General features: G+C 42.3%; 1 protein-coding gene across 2 annotated transcripts in view; it reads right to left on the minus strand.

Annotated features, from left to right (window-relative positions):
- Positions 1–14618: 14618 nt before the first annotated feature.
- The window catches only part of KDM7A (lysine demethylase 7A), a 63364-nt gene continuing 55734 nt past the window's right edge, over positions 14619–22248 (minus strand). For both annotated transcript variants that reach the window (XM_033058160.1, XM_033058159.1), the window contains exon 20: positions 14619–22232. In XM_033058160.1, coding sequence (XP_032914051.1) covers positions 22138–22232 — 95 coding nt within the window. In that variant the 3' untranslated portion in view covers positions 14619–22137. The remainder of the gene's footprint in view (positions 22233–22248) is intronic.

A 22248-nucleotide genomic window follows, 5' to 3' on the forward strand; every position in this document is an offset into this window, starting at 1 on the left:
TGGAACAAGACAATTTGTCCTGTTCAAAACTGTTTTCTTAGCTGCGTAAGATAGAACGCAAACAAAAATAATTCTAAACATTTCTAGCAGAAGACACCCAACAGAGAAGTCTAATGCTGTAGCAAAGTACGGCCAAACTTTCCCCAAATGAGAATTCTTCTCAAGCACTTCAAATTTAAAAAAAAAAAAAATTCCATATAGAGAAACATTCCAATGGTTTGTGGCACAGCATCAGTGCCGAAGTCTGGGGTTTTGTCTGCCTTTGACCTGGAGCTGGGCAGTGCCAGTGCTCAACAGCTCTTGTTCCTGCAGGGAAAATCCCTCCATGAACCTTCCTCCATCACCCAGGCTTTCATTTTACCTCAGGCCTCGGCTGAGGGCTATAAAGGACACTGCTTCCTGGCCACTGCTTAGTGACTTAGGAAAAAAAACAAGTTTGAGAGACTCAGGCTGCTCAGTGGGAGCTTTCACTCATCCCTGGGGCTGTTGCTCTGCAGGGCTGCTATGGTGGGGTCTCTATCAAGGCCAGAATTCCCATCAGCAATAGGCCAGTGGCAGCATCATCCAGAACCAGGTGATGCTTTAGAGCTGCAGACTAATCCACAAATATTCTGCAAGAACAACACACATTTCCTGAATGGGGGGAAATGCCAGAATGGCCATGCTCATCACCAGCTTTCCTCACAAAGAGGGAATGTCGCACTAATACCAGCTATTTTATCCTGCTGTAGAGACAGTTCTCTCCTGGTGAAACTCCAGGAGAAAGAAGAAACCCTCTGCTCCTGTGTTGCTGTCAGATGGTGGGCCCCACCGATGGGGGTTATGGATCTACCCTGCTTTAACCATCTGGAATGGAATCCTTGGAGAGCTGGCTGATGCAATAAAATTCCTCCTTCCCTATTGCTTCATATATTACATTAGTTTCCCCCTTAATCTCACTGCAGTGCTGATGATTTATCACCTCAGCCCTCCAGTTCCCCTCAGACTCGACCTCAGTGCCTGGGTTTGCTCCTTCTCTTCCCACCTTCAAGGAATTCCAAAGAAAATTTAACCATTAAAAAGCAGCAACCCTTTACACCTGCATCAGTCACTGACTGTGGTTGCTGCTCATGGTCTAATCCACAGTTAAACCTCAGTGTTGTGTGCTAAATCACCCACTCTGGCACCTGACCCACAGCCCAGCCTCTGCCTTGAACAGAGCTCAGGGTGGGGGGAGTCTCTCCTGTTGGCCTTTCTGCTCAGCTGTTACCCATTTAATAAAATATAAGCCAAATACACAATTATGCTGGAAGGAACATGTTTTCTTGTTAGGCCTTTTTGGCTCTTATCCAGCAATTTCCAGGCAAGGGGGATTTATGTTTTACTACACAAAGTTCCAGAATGATTCCTTGCCATTTTCCAGGCATCTGATGGAAGGGAGGAGAACAAGAAGGGTTTTCTCTGACCTCTGCCTCACCCCCCATAAGGCAGCACAGAAACACAGGTCCTGGTCTGTCCTGGGTAGCAGGGAGCAGTGACTTGTAAAAAAAACCATCAGAAATCTTTTTGTATAACATGGCACCACGTCACCTCAGGCAGTGCAGCCCCATCCCAGAGCCAGAGGGATGGCACCAGAAACTAACTAATCAAACACCTAACTCATGTTTTTTCAGGTAACATACAGGCCACCCCCCCATTTTCACTTGTATTTAGTGAGAATCAGATTCTGGGAACAAGCATGTCAACAAAACCAGGTCAACATGCTCACTGGGAAGGTTAAGTTAACACAAGGGCATGTTTATTCAATTTTAATGTAAGTACAGTAATGGAAGCATCTGCTGGGAAGGATCTCTGGATGCCTTTGTCTCCCATAAGAAGCAGAATTGTTGCCAACACTGGCTCAGATCATCCTTTCTTTATCTTAAACCCCCTCAGAGTCCCTGACCCCTCTTGGTACCCTGTCCCAGTGCTGCACCACTGCCCTGTGGAGAGGCTTCTCCCAAGGGCCACTCAGAGCATCCCAACACTGCTTGTGGCTCTTCTCCACAGCTGTGTCCCCTCTCACTCCAGGGTCTCCAGGACAGGAGCTTTCCTCACACATCAGCTCTCAGCAGCCTTGGGGGATGGTCCTGGCCACCCCTCCCTCTCCAGCAGCCCCCAGACATTCAGTCCCTTGCATTTCCCTGAAGTCTGTGGACTCAACACTACTGCAAGATTGCTCAAGCACAGAGAGCTACAAGAAATGAAAGGCACCAAGTGGATGTTCCCCTCCAATCTGGAGGCTCCTGCAAGCCTCTGATGTCCCCTGAGCCCCACACTGAAATTACCTCTGGCCTTGGAAACTCTATTTTTGGTGCCTTTTTTTCCCCCCCTCCCTCTCCTTTGTCCATCCTGGACTTTGGAGCTCCCTGTGATCTTGTCCACATGATTGCATCATTCCTGGCAGGTAAGGTCAGCAGGAATAGAAGGAAGTACAAACAGCACTTCACACAGCACACAGCTGGGAGAACCTGCAGCCAGCAGAGGTTACAGACCCAGTCAGGTCTAATAAAGACCACACTTGTGATTATTCATGTTGAAGCAGAGGTCACTACATCTCCTGTTCCAGAGGCAAATCTGAGCCCTGCAGGGTGTCTCAGGAGGTTTCCTTTGAGCACAGCACTGAGCCAGGGCAGCCCAGCAAGGCCCCACTGCAAGCTGCACAAAGGAAGTAATAAAATGTGTTTTCTTTCCCTTGTCATTGCAGCTCAGCACAGATGCAGACTGTGCATGGAGAGAGGAGGGAGGACTTTCCCTTACAGGACTCACCTGAAGCCCTGTGGGGCACTTGGATTTGTGGCCAGGGAGTCACCATCCTGAATATGGAATAGCTGAATTCAGCTCCTGGGTGCCTTAAAACAACACCAACCAGTGTATCCCAGCTCCTGGCATCTCCACGTGGCTCCATCTGGGGAGTCCTTGCTGTGCAGGCACCAGCAGCTCAAACCTCGGCTTGTCTCTGTCCCCAGCTGATTGCCATGTGAGACAAGAACAAGGGGACTGCTCAGGGCAGCTGCTGCTCTCCAGGTAGATGTGGGGCAAGGAGAATGTGTACCTGAGGAAGATCTCTGCTCTGGCAGGGGCTGCAGCACTGTCAGCACTGCTGGCTGCCCGTGGGACCCCTCTCCATGGCATCAGTGCTTTGGGAGAGGTGCCTCATGCAAGTGAGAACATTGCAAAATCCAGGACATCTGTACAAATTCCAGATTGATGCAGCTGCTGAAATGTAATTATGAGAAGTATTAGCAATTGAATTGAGAAGGCATTACAAAACAGCTAAGGAGAAAGAAAATAAACTAGCATGCTGTGATTGATGTAAGCACATAACAGCCTCCACATGTCACTGGGACCAGCACAGTCTGCACCAGCTGAGACACTCCTTCCAGAGATGGAAAAACACTTCCAAGGGAGCAGCTACACAGCTGGGGCCAAGCCCTTGATCCCTGTCACAGTGCTGGTGAACCATGAGGGCCTGTATTGCCACAAAAGATGGGATTTCAGGGGCACAAGACCTCTGGACACAGTTTGGGCTTCTGCACTTGTCAAAGCTTGGGACTGAAACATAATCAGCTGGGATGAGTGAACTAGATGTCAGGAATACTCCTCAGCCCTGCTCAGAGCTGGACCTCAGGGCCACCAAAGTGTTTGCTTGCTGAGCATCCCCAGACTTCACCACCACTCCCAGGAGCTGCCAACCCCCACCAGCCACTTTCCACCCCACTGCAGCCTCTGGTAAAAGCTGATCTGGCCCTTTGGTGCTGAGCTCTGGGAGGTGCAAGGACAAAGAGGGAGGTGATGGTCAGTGCTGCTCCCTGGACTCACCAAGGCTGTCAACCAATCACCCTCTGCTTTCCCAGTGTCTCTTTGGCTGCTCCCAACAGGCATCCTAATACCAGTTTGGTCAATCAAGCTGGGGAAAAGTTATTATTCTGCATGAAACAGTTCAGATCCAAGCCCCAGGTCAATGGGTCGTGCATTATGCAATTGTACTCACATGCAAAACACATCTAGCTCTTGCTCTACTTTCATAAAGCAGGAAGATGATGCAACATATCCTGCCTATGAGTGGAGACAAGACAGCAGGAGCAGAGTTAAGAGATTATCCCACGTGCATCCAACTGTTACTATTTAACAGGTGGCTACTCAGCAGCAGGTACAGAGGATACTAAATCACTAAATTCTGGAAATCCCTGTAATTCTCCCATCCCTCCCCAGCCACCTAGTGCTCTTTTAGGTGGAAGAAAGGTGAAGGAAAAGATTTCTTGGGTTTCTTTCCCCCTTCCTCCCCTACACTCTTTTTGTTTTATCCTGAGAAATGTAATTTAAAAAGGCACCAGCAGAATGCTACAGACAAGTGGCTGATGGAGAAGCAAGCCATCATTTCAGTCCCAAGAGGTGGGGAAGCCAAGTCTTTCCACAGGTTTCAGCAAGCTTCAGGTAAAGACCTCAAGGGTAAGGACAGAAAGAAAACCCCAACCCTTGCACTTTGATCACACCCTGAAGCAGTGAGGAGCCTGGGACCCTGGAGGGGAGGCCTTTGGGGGTGCCCTGTCCCCACACCCTGCCAAGTACACCCCTCAGTGACTGCTCCCACCCAAGTGGGATGCCTGCAGATGGTTTTTCCAGGAGGCCTTGGAGACAGCTTGGGGGTTTTGCTGCTGAATCAGGCTTTCTGCAGCACAGGCAGAGACCCTGCTGCTGGCACTGAGCCCTGCAGCTGCACAGGGCTGGCACATGCCCCTGGGACAATCCTGGGGCTGCTGCTCATGCCCAGCCCATGGCATCACTGCAGGCTTGCATCTTCTCAGCAGGAAAAGCTGAAAAATAGGACAAACCACAGGAAACACAGCCTTTTCTGGAGCAGAAAGGACTTGGTGTACAGCACATGCCATTGGAACACGAGGAGGGGTGTAGATTTGGCACTGGATTGCAAACACTGTGTCCTTGCTGTGCCACATCACTGGCTGCCTTAGCCTTAAATATTTTAGTTATTCATCTAAGAGCACGTGTTCTGAAATATGTAATTGTCAGGCTTTTCTGAAAGACCTTCAAATGTAGAATGCCTTGGTCCTTCCTCCCAGACAGCTTCCACCTGCAGGGAAAGACAGCCTTGTCACTAAAAGCTTCATTTTCAGCTGCCATCAACTGAAAAGCAAGCAGCCAGGGCCATTTTTCTTCCTGCTCTGCTGTGGGTTCTTCAGAGCAAGAAGTTGTTGAGCATGAAGGCAGCACAGACCTTGGCCAAGCTCTGTGCATGCCACAGCAATGCACATGGAGGATGTGAACATTCTCCTTCCTTATTTTGCTTTGGGGTGAGTTGTCTTGGGGCAAGCACAAACACAATGCCATCCCTCCACCCAGGTGTTGGTGTCTCCTGAAAAGCTCAGAGACCTTTCTTTTGGCAGATAGCAAGGGTGGGCAAGTAAAGCTGCTTCTGAGAGAAACACTCCCTCTCAAGTGTCTCATTCCAACTGGAAAAGGCAGGGGAGACACAAGAGCAGCAGCTCTGGAAAGGGAATCAGCAGGGGCAACCACAGGAAGACAGGGGAATTGGAGATTAAAACATCAGATTGAAAAGGAACAATAAATCCCCGTTGGGGAATATAACTGGGGGGTAGAGCAGGAACAGAATGCAGCTCAGTAATGAGGAAGATGGCATTTTCTTTGGGATCTGCAAAGCCACTTGGGCTTCCTAACAAAAATACCACACTACCCAGACATCAGCCTGATACATGACCTGCCTCTCCCTGCTTTCAGTGGCAATAGCTGCTGGAAGGAGCAGCCCTGTAGAGCCCAGCTGGTCCAGCAGCACAGGCTGAGCCAGTCTGCTCTCACAGCAGAGTCCCTGCAGCATCCCTGCTCTGCCTGGGCCACAAAGTGACAGCTGGCTCAATGCCACAGGCAGGGCCTCAGAGGGGCTCTCTAGAACCATTAAGGGCTCAGGACATCTAAAACCCTGTGTTACTGCCAGGTCCTTGGAGTACTAAGACCGTGGCTCTGGCTCCACGTGGTGTGCATCTGTAAGGGCTGCAGGCAGCAGTGCAGAGCATTCCAGGATATGACACCCTTGGAGCAGGGATGTTTCTACCAGCCATCAGCACTCTGTTCTGACAGTGCTGAGGCATTCTTGCTAAACACTCCCAGGGAAGAAAAGGGAGAAAAAGCAGCAAGCTGCAGATGCTCACATCTAGCCCCCACCCCTCAGTTCCCTGTATTTCATTAGGCAAATAATACTCAGGGTCAATAGCATCAGCCTCTTTCCTGGAAATGAAATAGCTACAGCCAGCTCTCAGGTTGCAGGCTGGGGACCTGGGGGTGCAGCACAGGTCCCCAGCCTGCAGTCAGCTTCTTTTGGTGTCTTTAGCACAGCATTGCTTCCATGTCTCCTTTGCTGTGCTGTGGGTAACACACTGTATGAAAGATGGGACAAGAGCTCCCACCCACACCTTTGGTTTTCTCCTGGAAGCCTTGGCAGAAGTGCTCAGGAATAAACGGGCATCAAGAGGTGCCCCAGCCCTTAGAAGCACGCCCTTCCCATCAGCTGGCATGGGCTCTCTCTGACTAGCAGCCTGCTCACACCATGGGCAGGGGGCAGGTCTCACCTAACAGCATTTTACAGCGCCCCTCCTGATGCACCAGTCGGGACTGTGCCACACACACAGCTGAGGACTGGCTCGTGTTGTCACTGTGCTTGCAAATGCACAAATGTACTTACCTCCTCCTTGGCTGCACTTCCATTATGGGATATCACCAGTTCTAGCTCTGCCTTTTCCTCTCATGGAGGAGTTTTCATCATGCTTTGGGCTGCAGCTCTCTGACTCTTCACAGCCCACCTCTGTCCCTTTGTTCCAGGCTGTTTCCTTACAGAGGGTGCTGTGTTTCTGGCTGGAGCTGGCATTGCATGCAGTGTTAAGCAAAACCCATCTGTAAGTCGGCAAAGCCAGGGCATTTTCTGAAAAGGACCAACAAATAGGCAGGCCTTGATTAAAATGCATCTTGGACCTTCAGTCACTAAGGTGCTCTGCTTTATCAGTCTTGCTTGCAAAGGACTGAGTACTAACCCCTGTGCTTTGTGCTTTTTTATGTTCCTACCTTGTATGAAAAGATGCTTCAAAGCACCTCTCTGTCCCAACTTAAAAAAAAGCCAACCAACCAACCAACCTAAAAAAATTGTGCTCCAGTCATAGAAATACCATGCAAATCCCCATGAGCTGATCTTTTCCAGGGAGGTTCCTTACCTCTAACACCACTGATTGAAAGTCAATATTTAACAGAACAGATGCCACAGAGATACACTTGTTTTTCTGGAAATAAACCTGAAGGCTACACTGGACATGCCCTCACATCCCCAATATGACAAACGTACCACAAGGACAGTCACAGCTGCATCTCAAAGCTGCCTGGGTTTATCTGGTGAGGAAACATGAGAAAACAACTGCAGTAATTCCAAGGTCTGTGTAAACATTCTTCCAAAAGACATTGGAAAACCCAAGGGACAAGTGCATCATTAAAATTCTCCAAGTCCTTTCAGTTAGGAAAACGAGAGCAGAGGTTTTTCACAGTTTAAAGAAGCAATAAAGTGCCTTCAGTGGTAGCAATTCCTCAGCCCAGCTGAAGAACACATGGCTTTCTACAACTATTGGGGCAAGGCACATGTAGAGTAGATTTCACTGGGAACCATTTTTTCCCTGTCTCTTTTTTTCAATTCCCTCCAATCTTTTCATTTTAGTGACAGATAGATTGCAAGATGGATCCCAATAAAGAGGTACCTGAAGTTTCTCTTGCTTTCCTGTAACACTCAACACTCACTTTAAACCAACAACACAGAGATCACTTGGATTCTCACCCGTGCTTCCTCAAGGAGTGAATGCCTAAAAATTGATGATGGGTCTAAAACGTTTCTGAATGTTTCACTGCATGCACAAACACCGATAGAGTGCAGTAGGGAAACTCTGTCAGGCAACCTGGAGTAGGGAAGTTGCAGGGAAGATCAAAGAACCAAGTGAAAAATAAAAAGTTGTAACACATTACACAAGGAAACCCAGCAGGAAGATGCATTTGCTCTGCCTTCACATGGCTGCCTTCAACCACTGACAGCAACAGCCAGGACTACAGTGTGGGGTTTCTGATAGACAGGACTACTGAAAATTCCAATCCTACCACAATAGCACAAACCCCCACAGATCCAAGCCACAAAAACTGTCATGAGTTGGTATTTTCACTTCCCTCCTCTCTCCCTCAGCCTTCTCCCAAAAAAGCGATTGAATCTAAAAAACATTCTGGTTTTATTTTAAGGCCGTGGCCATTTTAAGCCCAAGTTACTTTGAAGTAAAAATAGAAATGTTTATCTTTTTTTTTTTTACCCCCCACTGAAGGAAAGCAGTATCAAAACCTGATCTCCTTTCACACACAACATAGGTGCAAGGAATTTGCATTTTCCCTCCAGAAGAACTCTGTGGGATGACATCCCATACACAACTCCTGAGTTCATGTGAACTGGAGGTAAATTGAGCACCGGTTGAGAGATGCAACAAAAAAGATTGGTTTTAGTCTATTGTAGGAATGTCCCTGTGACTGTGACCCTGCCATTTCAGCCATGGTTTCTCTGGGGTGTATTGTGCCTAACATCTCCCACTGTACATCCCTGAGAGCAGAGGAAGTGCTGCTCACTGGGGTGAGTGCAGCCCTTTGTTTTTACCGGATGTTTCCAGGGTAGCACAGAAAAAGCAATCACATCTGGGACCACCTCAAGGGGCTGCTGGCAAAAATCCAGAGGCTCCATAGAAGAAGCAGCAGATTGTGGATTTTGTTGCCTTGGGCAGGATGTTTGTTTCCACAATGGCTGGGGAAGGAAGCAATATAAAGGGAGATGCTCTGATAAGAGCATGGCTATGATAAAAAGACTCTGTTCAGCACTCATTTCTTTCAGCAAGAAGAAAGGTACCCACAGTCACTGAGTTATAGACATTAGTCTCTTGCCTCAGTGAAAAGGGAACTGGCTAGTCCTGAGGCAATGTTGAATACTAGATTTTAAAATAAGCACAAAAATAGAGAGCAGAACAGATGTGACAGGCAGTGGGTTCCTCTCATTCATCCTGCAGTTATGCAGAAAGTTGTTCAAACCATTTCTTCATCAGTTTCAATGCTGGTGGCTCTGTCCTGCTTTGTCACGGACACAGGAAAATTAGCAGCTGCAAGGTGCAGCTCTGTGCTTTGTGAAATCAAGCAGCATTTGCACAATAGAAAATACCAGGCTTTAACTTACAAATTTGTTCTGCTGCTCCTGGTTAACTGGGAACATTCACATTAGTGAACAGACTGCCATTACTGACTCGCCTATAAAGAGCCTCACTACAACTTTAAAAAGCTCTGTACAATGGGAACACTCCCCTCTTCTGGCTGCCAGCTGCTCTTTATGCCACCTCGCCTGAATTTTTTTTTTTTACCAAGGAGAAAAAGACAGATTTTGGATGTAAAGTTTGAGGCCAGGATCCTCTGCATAAACTAAGCCACTCACACTATGATAGATTATCACATTCTCTTACTTCTACCCATGGCACATTGTCCCATCTGCCCTCAGGTTTGGCTCGTTTTACCTTTTCCAGGAGTAATTTTGTTTTGTGCATTCCTACGTCAAATGCCAGCACTGACAGCATCAAGGGGATGGCTGCCCCTGCGCTGCTCCGACTTCAAGTTCCCTCTTTGGAGAAATTCTGGCATGCTCAGAGGCAGGATGCTAAGGCTGCAGGCTGTGCCATGAGCTCCTCCTGGTGGTCAGGAGCACTGGATTAACTTCCCTGTGTTCAGAGCTCAAGGATAAAAATACAGCTTTTGAATACAAACACGGCTTTCTGCTGTTCTTCTCTCCTGTGCTCAAGAAATGCATCAAGTGGAAACGTGAAATGGGGCACATATTCTGGGAGTGATGTAAAGGCTTTCATTCCTCACTGCCTGCACATGTGGCTAAAGGGAATGAACACATCCTTACCCATCATATTTGGGACATTTCTCATAAAAACCACAAGTTTCACATTTTGTTCCAAGCAGAATTAATTTCATTTGCTGTGCTTTCCAGTCTTGTACGACCCACAGCCAAGAACATGCATCTTTCCTAAATATTTATGTCTGCTGAAGCATTCTCTATGCTGAGTCTGCAGGACAGCAAGAGGGAAAGAGGAAGGGGTTATCCCTATCAGCTTCTGAGACTGGAATGGATAGAATGGGAAGTTCTATTCTACTCCAATAGACAGTTGAATTATAACTAATCCTGGCCCAAGGTGTTAACTAAATCACTTTGTTAGGCACTGCACAAGCATCCAGCATCCAAGAGCTGCCAGCCCAGAAAGGACACACCACAAAGGACAAGCAGTAACACCAAAATGAAACAAGAGGAAGGAAAAAAAATCAGTATAAGGGTTTTTTGCAAAGACTCTCACTAGCAATAGTCTCCACATCCTTTCTGGCTAGCCATTAGAATATGGCATTATAGCACTGCAGAACACCTTTTGATTTCTTTATAAAGGTATTTGAATATATGAATACACTTATAAATTTATTTATATTAATTTACTATGCACACTCTACCAATCAGGTAGCAGAACCACTACCTGGGCAACATATCTGCCTTTGCTCAGAGCCTTGCCATCAAAAACCAACTTGACCTACTGGGAAATTTCAGGAGGAGGCATCAGGCAGTTTCATCAGGGTGTGCTAGTAGGAATTGCTGTTAATCCTGCCCATTTTCTGTACACACCCAAGACGCCTCACCCAGTGTCTTGCACTAGAAAGGCTCATTTTAGAAATGTTTTGTCCAGGACATCTTTCTGACTTGGCACAGAATTGTAAAACAGCTGACCTAAGTAACATCACAGGGTTTGTTTCCCCTCACAATCTTCTGCATCCCTTCCTTTTTTTTCGTTTCCTTTGCTGCTTCTATATGATCACTGTCCCTGATTCCATATATGAGGTGCAAACCATGGACTTCCAAAACCTAGATTTTGCTCAGGTTCTGTCACAGAGAGAGAGAGAGAAGTGGATTACACCATGGATCAGAGGCACAGCCTGGCCCTGTGTCCAGCTGCATTCCTCTGCAGGCAGTATTTACCTCAGAAGTCAATCCCTGCCTGTGGGGAAAGCATGGATTAAATGTGCTGCATACACATGGACACAAATATGCATCTTATCTTTTGCACCCCTCTAAGATACCCTGCAAAATGCAGGATCTACGTTGGAAAGTGATCTAAATGTCACTTGCCATAACATCTCCAAGAGAAAAAAACCTCTTTTTCTAAATTTTACTGTTACACTTTTTAAATTTTCCAGGTATTGATGTTATTGATGACGATTTGATGGTGTTGATTTGAAGGTTCTTTGGGCTGTTGAGTTTTCTTAGTTGCTCACAGGTATGCCAATCTTTGGGCTCATAATGTGTCATTAATTAGCACCTTAAAATATCAATAGCATTTGAGGAGACTGGCAAATCAGCTAGCAAGAGCTGCACTCAGGAACATCCCCAAAGATTTGGAGAACTTGAAAAATGTAGAAGGGAAGGCCAGAGATGTCTTAGTTTTACATATGAGAATCACATCAGTGAAAAGCATTCAGTACTTTACTGCAGAAAAACTGCAAAGTATAGCCAAAAAAATTAAATGGAAAAGAAGTAAAAATCAATATACATCTCTAAAATGCTCATAGAGATTCTGTAGCTTCCAGCTACGAAAACTAGAAATATATATAAATAACCCATTTAAGACTTATCAAGTTTCTAACTTGTGTCAAACTTGGTTGCAACAGTATACAAGCCAAAACACAAAAAATTAAATATGAAAAATAAAATTTGAGTCAGTAAATCAGATCCTTTGCCAAACCAGCCAGAATCTGGATCCATTATAGCCCATTCTTCTTGTCAGGTGATAAATTCAAGCAGAGGGATATAGAGATTTTGAACAAATCTCCAGAAGATGCTTAGTTTAGATGTTTTTATACAAAAGCAAAATGTGTCTGCTCAACCTCTATCCACCCTGTGACTGCAGTGACAGAAATGCTGGTGATTCAGTGCCACTAACAGGGCTTTCCAGGCAAAGATGATGTGACTGGAACATGGGACAAAGCTACATTCCCCTCCATTTCAAAGTAAGAAATGAAGAATGAAACAAACCAAAATGGCAATGGTTTAGAAAGAACTTTCCCAAAATGGCACAATGGAGAGGTTCACTTCATTTTATACCCATAGTGGAAGTGAAAAACTGGTTTGGAAAAGTGAGACTTTTGGAATACTCTGCTGGAATACCCATTCCCCCACCAGCACACCCCTGAGGCCCTCATCACATTAGCAAAACAAAAGATGAGATTCAGCAGCACAATCCAAAGCCCTCCCCATCAAAGGATTCCTGCTTAGGAGAAAGCAACTCCCAGGCAGCAGAGAGGGCCAGCTTGCCTCCTTCCCACAACAGGCTAGGACAAAGCAAAATCACTTTTTCCAGAAGAGCACTGGGAGTTCTGAATCATCCTAAGTCTTGACCAAGGATCCCAAAAGAGCAAACGGCAGCATCACCTGACCACCCTTAGAACAGCTCCATATTTAAATATATGTCACTGTATCAGCTGAGGCATTAATCCTTATCTCATCAGATTTATCATATGCATGTTCAGGATATGAACTGGATAGAAAAAAGGGTAGACAAGATGCGCAAATCTAAGTAGATTCTTCCCTAAAAAAAAAAAAAAAAAAAAAAACCACACCAAAATAGTGGTGCTTTTAGCCAGTAATCAACCCTATTTTGGCTCTGTTACTGCAGTGATTTCTGTGTCTCAGTATTCCAGGTATTAAGCCTATTCAGTTCAACTCCTTCAAGCAGGTCAGAGTGAAAGATCTAGTATTCCTGTAGATAATTAATAAAAAATTCATTTTATGTATATGGTTTCCTTTCTATTCTCTACCACTTTGTACATTTTGATCTGATTAGCCAACATGACAGCTTTAAGATATCAAGTTATACCACAACCTGTGCTCTGTGCCTTCAGCTAATGACTGGAGGTATGGACTCCCCAGAATTTTTAACAGATCAGTGATTTCTTTTTTGTGTTCTTCCCAATCTTTTAGTCATTTTCAGTGAACCACAACAGTGAGGCACAGAATAGTAACTCAGTTTTTTCTTCAAGCCATGAACTGTAAAATACAGCGAGAGTTCGCATCAGTGCAGAAAAAAAAATACAGAAATGGTTCAATGTTCCAACCAAGGGGAAAAGAGTAAGTATTTTGAGAGTATTGACAGAACTCTTTGGGTGTCTATTAAAATGTGTAATAAAAGGATTAATGAAGACATTCCTTGAACCACAGCTATTACTACTGGAGTTTGGTAGCTGACATTTTATACCATTCAACATTTCTTTGAGATTAGAGCAACAGCAAATTAATGGTAACATTACTGAAAACAGTCAGTAAGCTATCAGGGCACAGCAGTGGCCCTGTATTGTGAGTACATAAGGTTTGGGAGTGCTATGGAGGAATTCCCACTCTCCAAATACTTCAGTAGTTCCCACACAGATCACTTCTGCTCACAAACCTCATTCATAAGGGAACTGGGATGTAGAACACAAAGTACCTTCCATGTTCTGAAAACAGAAATTCTTTAAATTCTCAAAATGAACTTCTTGAAGTGAAATCCTCCTAAGAGTGAAGAAAATGCATTAACAGAACCAGTGTCTAAAATAACTTCCTGTAGCACCACAAGAGGTACGTTGCGGTGTTTTTGAATTTTCCCAAAGCATCTCACCAATTCCTCTTTTCTCTCCTGCTGCAAAAGCCTGGGGGAAAGGCATCTTTCACATGCCATGTCCCATTTAATGCTTGGCCTGCTTTCCAAGATTACAGTTCAGCATCACTTGTGGTGCTTAATGACAGGCACAGCTGTCCAGCAGTCTTTGCAACACCATCAACTCAATTTGCAGTATTTCTTCTCCCCACTCCCAGCAGACCTGGGCTGAACAGGAACTGACTCTCAAGGAGGAACCTCACCTGAACAACCAGTTCTGACTTTACTTTTAGGGCAGCTGGCTTGGCAAATACACTTTGACTGCTCTCCTTCCAGAGGTGCAATGCTTTAACACATGGGGACAGCTCTGTTTAGTAACCATATAATGATAGAATTTAAAACCCTTTCAACAAGGGCTGATTGAGCATCAGAAAATTTTTACTGGGCCAGAACTGCAAGATAGCAATTCAAAGACCCGTTGTAAAAAAAGTAAAAAACCCTTTGTAATTAGAAATCAGCTTAAGAATGAAGCACAAGACTTAGTATCTTCTTCAAATTAATACTCGGTTAAAACTGCTGCCAAGTTAAACCAAAATTTTCACAACCCATATCCTATTTAAGGAGACCAGAGTAGCAGTTCCTAGAGTTTTGTTGGCATTTAGTTTAACCAGAACAAAAGCCAACCTGTATCTTTATGACTTACCAACAAGGTGTATGATTCGTGGGCAGATGTTTCTTCCAGTGTCCCATTCTCCAAGTATGGATGGGAACTTAACTCACACTCATCACAGCAAAAATTTCTTACAAGGAATAAACTTTGGGGCAAAGCATCACAAACAAGCAGACTCTTTGTATACTGGTTTTTTTTAGTTGACTTATATGTTCCAAAGTAGAGTATTTTTTCCAAGCAAATACAGGAGAAGCAGTACAGATAAGTAGATCTACTAAACCAAACACAATTCTTTGAAAATTTGCAGTAGTTATTCTGAAGACTGAATATAATTGGCTTTTGAGAAATCAGACCTTAATCTAGACAAAGCAAACTGTGCTAGTAGCCAGCTGTTAAGTGGAATACTATGAGCTCTGGCAATGACAGATTTTATTCACTGTCTTGATCACCAGCTGTTTTATCTGCAGGTAAAAATTTCAGTCACTACCACTGTAGAAACCAAAGTGTTTAACAGTCCTGGCTGTATCAGAAGGAGTAACAATAACATTCTGATTTTACACTTTCAGTCCTCATTAACTTTTGGCTTGAGAGAGCCAACATTACTTACCAGCACTAAAAAAGTGTCACAAGGGCTCCCAGAACAAATACTTCTATAAAAAAAAAACCCCAAGTTTCTGTAGAAACTAACACTCAGCATGATGGACTTCACCATATTCATGCTCTTAGTCAGGTTTCCATCATAAATCCCAAGTTCCACCTGAACAAAATGAACTAGGCAAGGTTTGGTTGAACATGTTAAGTAATGAGCTGCCATCACAAAAGCTTCACAACTTATGGAGGTCAGGACAAACCCTCTGGAGAGGGTTGAACTTCACTAAATGGACAGAAATTAAAAGCCAGTCTGTAGGCACTTTGCAAGTGGGTACTTTACCTCCAACACAGCAGAATGCTGTTGATTAAAAACCAAAATCAGTAACTTTAGCCTTCAGGTACTGAGAAAGGTATCTTGTTCATTTCCTGACTTTAGAAATTCAATTCTTTTGCTGGATTTGGTAGCCTTGAAATCTTTAAAATCCATCTGTCCCTCAGGAAAGAGCAATCCAGGTAAGTATTTTTCCATCCTCTGCAAACAGAAAAGCAGAAGACCAGAAATTCTGACTTTTAACAAAAATATGGCTCCAGCTGCTGAAGGCTATCCAGTAGCATTCAAAGCAGCACTTGAGATATTTCACATGTTTTCCAGTGTATTATCCTGTTATCCACTAAATAACTGAGACAAAAAAATCGCTGAAGTTTAACTGGCAAAAAGCCACAAGGGCAAACAGTGAAGCTGCTTGTGTAGGTTTTTATATGGGTATGAAACTTTTATTTGTGGTTCACTGAGGAGCTCTCAAGTCTATCACTTTAAGACCAAAACATTACCATGAGCAGTGAGTTGAGTGTGACATCCACATGAGTGCTTGATGGAAATGCATAGGTGTAGCATTGTTCTTCAATCACAGTGATTTAAGACCTTTTCAAAACATGCAGTTGCTTGGACAGACAAACTGCTCTTTCAGATCTTTGGCAAATCTTGGGCTAACCAAATTTAAAATCAGCTTTAACACATTAATTGAAAAGATGTAAAGGCATGTCAAAATACCACGGAAACAGATATCTGGACATATAAATATTTCATCATCAACCCCTGTATTTGATTCATTTTTCCCTCCACTCAAATGAAATTTGTTTTGAAACAGCATGGAAGTTTCTGCCTCCCAAATCTGCAACACCATCATGTTTTAAACTTTAGGCCCAGTTTGTCATGGGTTTTTAAGTGTTCCATTGAACAGCACATGGTCTGATGAGGTCAGCATTCTTGTTCTTTTTCTTTAAAGCACCTGGCACAATGAAGTCAATGAACACATCTCCTGGTCATTACAGCCAACCTTAAATTCTCTGTAAACCAGAAGCCAGGCTAAGAAGCAAACCTGAGCAGGGTGCTGGTATCAAACCCTTTTGCCCTGATTGCTCCAATGGTGCACCATTGATCTGGGGCTCCCATGAATGACCCTCAGCACAGCAAGCAGCAGGTCAGTGGGCACAGGAAAGGCTTTACACCACTTCATCACCCCCTAGGAAAGCACCCACATGCAAACACTGCACTGCCACAGGAATCAAAACTGGGAGCACTGGCAGCTGCAAACCAGATGATGATGATGGTGTGTGGAGGGAAAAGTCAGCAAAGTCCTCCAGGACAAAAGCAAATATGGCTAAGCATATGTAAATGTGAAAGGAAAAGTTCTTCTTCCAGGAACTGCACATGCTTCAAGGAAAAATTAAAAACCAAAACAAGCAATAAATGAAGAGCTGAGTCAGGCATCAATAGCATGAGATAAACCTGAACAAAAACCAAGAGCAAGAATACAAAAATACCATTTGACACCCTTCTTACAGATCTAGATCTGATAATATGATGAATCACAAACACTTCCATCTCCTTTTTATATTAGGATTCAAAAAGAATATACACATCTTCACAAAATGCATTTAGTTGCCATATAATATACTTGGATTGAAATAAAATTCGCACTTGGAAAAAAATTAAAAAAAAAAAAAAAAGTATGAGAATATTCCCTCACATTTCTCCACAAAATTTCTTCTTTAAAATGTGACAAGCAAAGGGCACAGAGACTGGACCTAGAAAAGAATTTTTCTCCTGAAGATATTCTGTACATTTTACTATTATTTACACTGAAACAAATGAGCAGAAGTCTGAAGAAATTAAACACTTTCAAGTGCTAAAATCAAAACATAAGCATACAATTTTTTAATTTCAGTATTTTGAAGTACAGAAAGTGGAAACTATGAATATCAAATACAAATTTAAACAAAGCCACTTGTCCTCCCCTAGAATAATCAATGTGAACTACTTATAGAAACTTACAAATTTAAAGTAAAATCAAAACAAAATAAATACTGTACATACACTTTCCCTGCCTGCAGGCAAAAGAGGATGGGAAATACTGTTATGAATTGAAAAAAATGCTCTTAAAGCTGCAGCATCCCATTTCCCAGCCAAATACTTAACACAGTAGTGCGTTTCTGTAAAAAGGAAGACACACATACACCGACCCCTACTGAGCAGACAAGCTAATATTCTCAGAAACATTAAGAAGGAAAGATAGAAATTAGACTATGAGAGTAGAAAAAGGAGGAAAAGACAAATGGGCCAGCAAAACATTACTACAAAACTAGCAAATATAGCCAAGAACTAGCCCCAGGTATTTTTTTGTTTTTGTTTTTTTTTTTCAAATTCCATGTTTGTTTGTTTTTTTAAAAAAAAAAAAAAGATTCACCAAAGCATTGGCAGCAATAGACATTTCCCAGCAGAAGTGACAATACATATCAATATAATCTCTTAAAGTGATCCCTTTCATTCCCTTCCCACAGCATGAAACTCTTATGGCTTAATTTATATTAAAAGTAGAAAAAGTCCTTTTTTTCCAAACAGAAATGCAGCCTCTGAAGAACATGCATCTCTTTATCAGTGCTACTTTCATTTCCCATCCACTGCATGACTTATCATTCATACTCTCCCACCAAGAGGGTTACCAGGGTGGTTTTTTAGTTGGGTTTATTTTTTGGAAAAATGGATGTTGCAGCTTTTCATCTTGTTTAAGGATAAACAGTAAGGCCCTTGGTTCCATTTGTATTTCTTCTGTCAAACAGTAGCACTGGGCTCGCTCAGCCCCAGAACTACAAACAGCTTTTAATGGTCTGGAAGTATTGATGTGAATGACACTCTGGAAAGACACAAGGCTTGGGGGTGGGAGTGTGAAGGGACATGTGGAGCCTAAAGAGGGCACTAGACACTGGGTCATTCTAGTTTCAGTTCTGCTTAGTCTCCACTGCTACCAAAAAGGGGGTAGGCAAGATTCTCAGCAGCTCTGGCTCTGAAATCCTGCAAAAAATTTCAACACTTGCAACTTTATGGTCTTGTGAGTGAAGGCAGCTCAAGCCTTAGAGCAAAGCCCAGGGAAAGCTGAAAATGTGGTCATGACACTGTGCTCTCTTACATCAATACCAAAGGTAACACAAGCACTTCAACCACCAAAAATTTAAAAAAAAATAAAATCAAAACCCCCAAAACCTCCCACATGATCAGAAAACAACAATTTTAACTCTCAACATCTAACCCTTCCAAAATTCTCTTGAAGAATGAATTCATGTAGAGTATTATAGGTTGCATAGGTAATCTACCTCAGAGGTCAAAGGCTACCCTGTAGCCAGGGTTTATTAGCAAGTATAGTAGGAGAAGAAAAGGGAAAGTTGCTGGAAGAGTCTTTGATATAGTTTCTAGGTGGTCTTTCCATTTTCACGTTTGTTTCTTTTTTTTTTTGCAATTGTAGGAACGTAAGAACTTAAGAGAGTAGGAAAACCCCTTCAATCTTTCATTTCCTATTGTTCTGCCTACAAAAAATAAAGCAATTAAATTGAGTTTTATGCCAAATGGGAGTTCTGACTTTTCAAAACGCATTATCCTCGAAAACAAGCTACCATACACTCTTGTCCAGCCAGTGCTCCCTACTCCCTCCCTCTTCCACCCCAAGTGAGACAGCAAGGAAAAAAATTGGGCTTTTTCTCTCCACTACAACAACACAAGGTTCAGTCCATCTACAGAAAGATTGGTGCAGAAGTGATTTCAGCTAGAACACAACAAATATATCCCTACATACAAGTACACAAAACAAGTGAGGTCACCACATCCTCTTCATGAGCTACCAGGAGTTTTCTTTTTTCCCCTTTGTTGTTTTTCTTTTTTTTTTTTTTTTTTAAATACTGCTCAACATAGCAATTTCTTTTGAATTACTTGTTCTGAGTTGGAACATCAGATTTAACTTCTGCTGGAAGCATGGTTACTTGAAGAAAATGGGAATGAACCTCTGCCTGTTGACAGCCTGTGAAGAGACTATTACATAAATCCATGACAGTGGAGAGCCACTTGGAAAATAAAAGGTAGAAAGTAAGAGCAAAGAAAGGATAAAAACCAAGAGGAAATAATATATATGGGTCCAGCCATATCTATGTTTCAACAGTAAGATAATACGATAAATAGCATGGATGAAAAGAGACTTTGTACAAACCAATCACATGTACAAGAAAGCATACTCTGTATTTTAGAATTCCTTACTCCAGATTCTATTCTGGCATACTTTTACTTCAGACAAAATTCTGTCTTTAAGGAGAGAGACTCATTCTTTATTCTGTTCTGAATCTGACTGCTGCCCTAAACTGGAATTCTCTATCATTAGAAATCGTACAGCCAGCAGGAAGGAAACAGTTTGGTTCAATATGCTAAAGCTAAAACAGTTTCCAAAGTCTGGCAGGCATTAAACCATTTGCTCAAGTTTAAACTAAGAGAAAATTTCTATGAGTATATAATTTTAACTAATATTGACAACATAGTTTATTTCTTTGACTTACTTTGGTGAGAACATATTAGAAGATAGTTAAAATATTCTCTTTTAGCTATTTCCATCTAGAAAACATAGCACCTGAGAACAGCAAGTCCTTACAGTCATTTTCAGCACCTGTAGAATACTTCTTAGCTTATCTTCTGCTTTTTAGAAATCCTTGACTACCTCCATTCCCAATATTCTAAAGGTTGATAACCTGTGTTAAATTAAAAAATATTAAGAAGACTAAAAATATGGTTTGCGAAACATTAATTAGCAAACAAAAAAAAAGCTTAAAAATTCATCTATACAAGTCACAGAACAAGTTAAGTCATCATAATGTAAAAGTGGGGCTGCAAAAATAATTTCTAAACTGTTCAAGCTCCAGACAAAGCTATGAAAGCTACCTGACTTTTTTGCAGTGGCACTATATTTTGGTGTTTCTCCATTAGGACACAGGATAACATAGTGCTAATTGGCTCTGACCCTGCAGTAATAAAGAACATCAGAACTATTTCCACAAACTTCTGAAGGCATTCATAACCTAGGCTAAATAAAAATAACTCTGCACAAATATTCTAGAAAATAAAACTGACTTTGTTTTGAAACTGTAAGAGAAAATTATTCCAGTATAGGATATGGAGGAAGGAAAAATTGGTGTCAAAAATTGAAATCAATTTGATGACTTGGACAGCTATGCAGGAGTATTTTTACTCTTACCCATAAAAAAAAACTCAAGAAAACCCCAACCAACCAATAATATTGTTGTCATTAGCATATTAATGTTTACATTTTGGCTGGACCCTGCAAAATGCCCTTTTTCCAGAATCAAGTAAAAGTATTCCCTTTTCCGCCTTCATCCCCGACCCTCTAGAGTTAAATATTTCATTTTATATTACAGAAAAATACACATTTTAAATCAAAATTATTTACAATAATTCAGAATTGGCATTTGCTATCAGCTCTGTATGAAGCCTGACACAAATGATGATTCTGATACCAGTAAGCTACTTAAATGCTTATAATATATGGACCAGTTAAGACTTTGAATTTGCTGTCTCACCCAGCTCTGAAAGCAGCTCACGTTCTCCTGCTTTCATGACTCTTCAGTAAAATGTTTTTAACATACAATAACAACATTTTAATGCTTCTTCCATGCTACATTAAGGAAAATGCCAAATCTTATGACTGCAATATGTATCTTATGAGTTATTTGAGAGCAACTGTTCTGAAGAAACATTGATCTTAACTGATGTCCTCGTTCCTCCAAAAGATCTATTGGGTCTTCCTCCTTTGTACCCACTCTTAAATAACTTGAACAAATACAGTTTCAAGGAGTCTTTTTACAGAAGAAAATCATCACAGACAGATCATCAGGAGGAAAATATGTACTAAGATTTGGAGGAAAGAGGTGCAGTTCAAAACAAGTTAGCTACTGGACTGACATAAGAAAATTCTTCTGTCTTCAGGAGTCTCTTCTAGTCCATTAAATAAATAAATCTGATATTAAAAAGGACAGGTCAAAAAATAATCAAGCTGGCAGAGAATATGCAACTTGCAAGTCAACAGAAGCCCAGCCAATAGCTTACAAAAAGCAGGAAAAAAAAAATAAGATTCCTTATGCCTTAATTTAAAAAATAATTAATAATGCATCTCACCCCTATTTAAGACTATAACCTGAATATCAAATTTAGGAGTCCAGACTAATCACAATTAATGTGGCTCTCCACTGCACCAAACACACATTATCAAAACAATTTAAAACTTTCACATTATTAAATCTAAATTAATAACCCCCCACAGAAAAAAAGTCTTCCAAATAAATAGTTTCTTAAATGAATTTTAAAGTTGTGAAAAATCTATCAGAAATAAATTATTGATAAACCACCTTCATTATCTTCCCCTCATTAATTTAGATCAGAAACTACCAGCAACAAATGATATTCAAGCCCTGATGAGAGACTTTCTCACAGTCTGTGTCTCTCTGAAGATTTCCCCGTTCCCGAATGGTTATTGCTGAGCAGGTGTGGCACAGTGAAAATGCAGCATTGGGTTGGGTTTTTTTGTGTGTTTTTGCTTTTTTTCTTTTTTCTTTTTTTTTTTTTAATTTTTCTTTCTTTCTTTTGTTCATCAGGCAGTGTGTTTTCTATGGTACATGCAAGTCTGCTTCAAGCAGAGGAATAACAGCAGCTCCAGGCTCTGTTGCCCTCAATACTGGTCTGTAGGAAAGACAGCAGTAGTAGAAGTAGCAGCTACATTAAACAAAGAAGCGTGCATGGCCATTCCGGTTCAGCTTCAGGATCTTCCCAAGGCGCTGTTTTGCAGTTGCCATTCCTTTCTTTGGACGTTTGCCTGAAAAGCACAAGCA

The sequence above is a fragment of the Catharus ustulatus genome, chromosome 4 (genome assembly GCF_009819885.2).
Source record: "Catharus ustulatus isolate bCatUst1 chromosome 4, bCatUst1.pri.v2, whole genome shotgun sequence".
NCBI lineage: Eukaryota > Metazoa > Chordata > Aves > Passeriformes > Turdidae > Catharus > Catharus ustulatus.